This window comes from Budorcas taxicolor, chromosome 4, assembly GCF_023091745.1.
Source record: "Budorcas taxicolor isolate Tak-1 chromosome 4, Takin1.1, whole genome shotgun sequence".
In the NCBI taxonomy this organism is placed as follows: domain Eukaryota; kingdom Metazoa; phylum Chordata; class Mammalia; order Artiodactyla; family Bovidae; genus Budorcas; species Budorcas taxicolor.
This window is the reverse complement of record NC_068913.1, coordinates 61,578,428-61,583,671: the sequence shown is the minus strand read 5'-3', so window position 1 is coordinate 61,583,671 and position 5,244 is coordinate 61,578,428. Positions and strand designations below refer to the sequence as shown.

At 40.6% G+C, this 5,244-nt stretch overlaps 1 protein-coding gene across 1 annotated transcript; it reads left to right on the top strand.

Moving 5' to 3' along the window:
* The first annotated feature begins 2,788 nt into the window (after positions 1–2,788).
* LOC128047072 (probable G-protein coupled receptor 141) lies at positions 2,789–3,700 on the top strand. The gene has a single exon (XM_052639266.1). It carries the CDS (start codon positions 2,789–2,791, stop codon positions 3,698–3,700), a length of 912 nt encoding a protein of 303 aa, XP_052495226.1.
* The last annotated feature ends 1,544 nt before the right edge of the window (positions 3,701–5,244 follow it).

The window sequence follows — 5,244 nt, the reverse complement described above, 5'->3', positions numbered from 1 at the left end:
TAGAACTCTCTTGCTTTTTCAGGTATGCCCTAAATCAAATCCCTGATGATTATACAGTGGAAGTGAGAAATAGATTTAGGGGACTAGATCTGATAGACAGCGTGCCTGATGAACTGTGGACGGAGGTTCGTGACATTGTACAGGAGACAGGGATCAAGACCATCCCCATGGAAAAGAAATGCAAAAAAGCAGAATGGCTGTCTGGGGAGGCCTTACAAATAGCTGTGAAAAGAAGACAAGCAAAAAGCAAAGGAGAAAAGGAAAGATATAAGCATCAGAATGCAGAGTTCCAAAGAATAGCAAGGAGAGATAAGAAAGCTTACTTCAGTGATCAATGCAAAGAAATAGAGGAATACAACAGAATGGGAAAGGCCAGAGATCTCTTCAAGAAAATTAGAGATACCAAGAGAACATTTCATGCTAATATGTGCTCGAAAAAGGACAGAAATGGTATGGACCTAACAGAAGCAGAAGATATTAAGAAGAGGTGGCAAGAATACACAGAAAAACTGTACAGAAAAAATTTTCACAACCCAGATAATCACAATGGTGTGATCATTCACCTAGAGCCAGACATCCTGGAATGTGAAGTCAAGTGGGCCTTAGAAAGCATTGCTATGAACAAAGCTAGTGGAGATGATGGAATTCCAGTTGAGCTATTTCAAATCCTGAAAGATGATGCTGTGAAAGTGCTACACTCGATATGCCAGCAAATTTGGAAAACTCAGCAGTGGCCACAGGACTAGAAAAGGTCAGTTTTCATTCCAATCCCAAAGAAAGGCAATGCCAAAGAATGCTCAAACTACCGCACAATTGCACTCATCTCACACGCTACTAAAGTAATGCTCAAAATTCTCCAAGCCAGGCTTCAGCAATACATGAACCGTGAACTTCCTGATGTTGAAGCTGGTTTTAAAAAAGGCAGAGGAACCAGAGATCAAATTGCCATCATCTGCTGGATCATGGAAAAAGCAAGAGAGTTCCAGAAAAACATCTATTTCTGCTTTATTGACTATGCCAAATCCTTTGACTGTGTGGATCATAGTAAACTGTGGAAAATTCTGAAAGAGATGGGAACATCCAACCACCTGACCTGCCTCTTAAGAAACCTGTATGCAGGTCAGGAAGCAACAGTTAGAACTAGACACACAACAACAGACTGGTTCCAAATAGGAAAAGGAGTACACCAAGGCTGCATATTGTCACCCTACTAATTTAACTTATATGCAGAGTACATCATGAGAAACTTTGGGCTGGAAGAAGCACAAGCTGGAATCAAGATTGCTAGGAGAAATATCAATAACCTCAGATATGCAGATAACACCACTCTTATGGCAGAAAGTGAGGAGAAACTAAAAAGCCTCTTGATGAAAGTAAAAGAGGAGAGTGAAAAAGTTGGCTTAAAGCTCAACATTCAGAAAACTAAGATCATGGCATCTGGTCCCATCACTTCATGGGAAATAGATGGGGAAACAGTGGAAACAATGTCAGACTTTATTTTTTTGGCTCCAAAATCACTGTAGATAGTGAGCGCAACCATGAAATTAAAAGACGGTTACTCCTTGGGAGGAAAGTTATGCCCAACCTAGATAGCATGTTCAAAAGCAGAGACATTATTTTGCCAACAAAGGTCCGTCTAGTCAAGACTATGGTTTTTCCAGTGGTCTTGTATGGATGTGTGAGTTGGACTGTGAAGAAAGCTGAGTGCCGAAGAATTGATGCTTTTGAACTGTGGTGTTGGAGAAGACTCTTGAGAGTCCCTTAGAGTGCAAGGAGATCCAACCAGTCCATGCTAAAGGAGCTCAGTCCTGGGTATTCTTTGGAAGGAATGATGTTAAAGCTGAAACTGGTTAAAGCTGAAACTCCAGTACTCTGGCCGCTTCATGCAAGGAGTTGACTCATTGGAAAAGACTCTGATGCTGGGAAGGTTGGGGGCAGGTGGAGAAGGGGATGACAGAGGATGAGATGGCTGGATGGCATCACTGACTCGATGGATGTGAGTTTGAGTGAACTCCGGGAGTTGGTGATGGACAGGGAGGCCTGTCATGCTGAGATTCATGGAATCACAAAGAGTCAGACACGACCGAGCGACTCAACTGAACTGAACTGATAGGAAAATTGGGAGACATGCTATGGTCTCAGGGGGGCCCATGATAAGATCTTAGTCAAGCACTCACTATTCGACGATTATGTAACTGTGATGAGAAATTCAGATAAATCCTCCTATTTCTTGCTGCTACCTTGATTTAGTCTTTTTCCTTTTCACCAAACAAATAATATCTTTAAAAAAATAAAGTATAAATATTCTTGGATCACTTGCTGATGAGTTGGAAGGAATTAGAGAATTAAATGATACTTAAAGGAAAAAAACATTTTGTGTACTTAATGCATCCACTTTGCTTTCTGTCCGTCTTAGGATATTACCCGCCCCCCTCCCCCAGTTGTTACTGCAATACCAGTGTCTATGTATCAACTTCAAATGGTCCGAAATCAAGCTTTATGCAAATAGTTTTGACTATGTAGATATACATGTATCTCTGAGGGCCTCTTGAAGTGGTCTTTAACCTATTAAAGGTCAAGAATCAATAACTTACTGTGTTTTCAGTGTAGAGTCCCCAGAAATGCATATGACAATAGTTCTCATTCTTAAGGCATATAAGGTTTACATCATGTAAACAGAAAAATGACAAAGTCACCCTGCCAGTTTAATGGAAACAAAATATGAACGAAATTCTGGAAGCTTGTTAGTTACACGGGTGCTTTATCTCTTCCAGGTGACTTCTGAAGCATGGCTGCCCACAATACTTCCACCTGCAATGACCCTATATTGACACCCCATTTAACCAGGCTCTACTTTGTAGTGCTTATTGGAGGGCTGATGGGCATCATCTCCATTTTGTTCCTGCTTGTGAAAATGAACACCCGGTCTGTGACCACCACAGCAGTCATTAACCTGGTGGTGGTCCACAGTGTTTTTCTGCTCACAGTGCCTTTTCGCTTGACCTACCTCATCAAGCACACTTGGACATTTGGGTTGTCCTTCTGCAGATTTGTGAGTGCCATGCTGCACATCCACATGTACCTCACATTCCTGTTCTACATGGTGATTCTAGTCATCAGGTTCCTCATTTTCTTCAAGCACAAGGACAAAGTGGAATTCTACAGAAAACTACATGCTGTGGCTGCCAGTACTGCCGTGTGGCTACTGGTGATTATCATTGTGGTACCCCTGGTTGTTTCTCAGTATGGAATTCGTGAGGGCTACGACAGCCACCACTGTTTCAAATTCCACAAGGAACTTACTCATGCATATGTGCAAGTCATCAATTATATGATAGTCGCTATTGTCATAGTCATCGCAGTGATTCTCTTGGTCCTCCAGATCATCATCATTGTGTTGATGGCACGGAAGCTCGGACACTCCTTACTGTCCCATCAAGAGTTCTGGGCTCAGTTGAAAAATCTGCTTTTTATAGGAGTCATCCTTATTTGCTTCCTTCCCTACCAGTGCTTTCGGATTTATTACCTGTACACTGTGGCAAACTCAAGAGACTGTAACTACAATGTTGCATTTTATAATGAAATCTTCTTGAGTATAACAGCGATTAGCTGCTTTGATTTGCTGCTTTTTGTTCTTGGGGGAAGCCACTGGTTTCGGCAAAAGATAATTGACCTATGGAATTGTCTTCTATGCCATTAGCCACAGACTACAGTATTCAACATTACCTCCTTAATATTGACAGTAAAAACAGGAATGGCTATTTCATTACTCGATTAAAACCATGTCTTGATGCAACCAAACAAAAGGACTGTAAAATGTCAGAGCATTCATTTCAGCCTTTGTTTAATTCTTATCATCTCTCAATGATACATATACACAGACTAGTGATGTTCAATCTACCTGGAGTTGCAATACTGCATTATTTTCCAATATAAAATGTCTACTTGGCCCATCCAGGTACTATGGGTCCAGTGGTTTCTGAGTTTTACCTTATTTTAATTTCCTCAGTTTGAAACATGGCCTTTCCTTAGGTTTTGAACTGGACTCAGCCCTCTAATTCTTTTCATTCCCTTTGCTGCTGCTGCTGCTAAGTCGCTTCAGTCATGTCTGACTCTGTGCGACCCCATAGACGGCAGCCCACCAGGCTCCCCCATCCCTGGGATTCTCTAGGCAAGAATACTGGAGTAGGTTGCCATTTCCTTCTCCAATGCATGAAAGTGAAAAGTCAAAGTGAAGTCGCTCAGTTGTGTCCGACTCTTCACGACCCCATGGACTGCGGCCTACCAGGCTCCTCCGTCCATGGGATTTTCCAGGCAAGAGTACTGGAGTGGGGTGCCATTGCCTTCTCCAAAACTTAGGTAAATTAATCCTAGTCATGATTCTACATCAAAGACAACAAACTTCACTTGGCTAACCAGATGAGATGACCATTCAACTCAAACCCTCACACACACACACACACACACACACACACACACACACACACACACACAGATGAGGGGGGAGAATAGTATTAAAAAAAAACAAAAAAACTTTTTTAGATTATCAAAACTCTGATGAGAAGTCACTAACCTAGACATCAAGAGAAACAGAACTCTTTGTGACTAAACAAGGTACCTAGATTTGTCTTTTGAAAGATAAGTTGTAAGAATGAGATCACTTTCCTCAATATCTCCAAAAATCATTTAAAAACTTACTGAATATATCTAAATAATGGTGAAACTGTAACTTAGAGAATAACCCTGACCAATATGCTGCTAGGCATAAAAATTAGTTCCCAAGAGAAGTGATTAAATCTCCCCCCTTTCTGTTTTTTGAAGGATTTCTAGTTGTCTTGGGCCACAATTTCGATTTTCCTTGGAGACAGAAAGTTATACTGAAATTTTAGAGTTCCCTTCCTCCCTTAGTTATGCGTCTTTAAATAAATGAAAACAATATCCTAAAAAAAAGAACTTCTGAGAAATACATAGAAAAACCATTAAGCTAGACTATGAGATTAGACTGCTAAATTGAAACATACGACTATGGATTTTTCCCCTCATGCTCACATTTCTACTATTTCCCTCAAAGTTTCACAGTCTTGCCACTTAGCAAAGAACTGATCCTGTTTCCTATTTGATCCTTCAAAATCTGAAGTGATTCTGGGTAGGAAGAGAAGAAATGAGTGAATTAAAGTAATTTTTTTCTTCTCCCAGCAAGGTAAATGTTTAGGATTTAAAGATTTTTCTTTATTTGTTATACCC

What these genes read in the sequence shown, in the direction of transcription:
- LOC128047072 (XM_052639266.1), top strand. Translation starts at nt 2,789, where the DNA reads ATGGCTGCCCACAATACTTCCACCTGCAATGACCCTATATTGACACCC.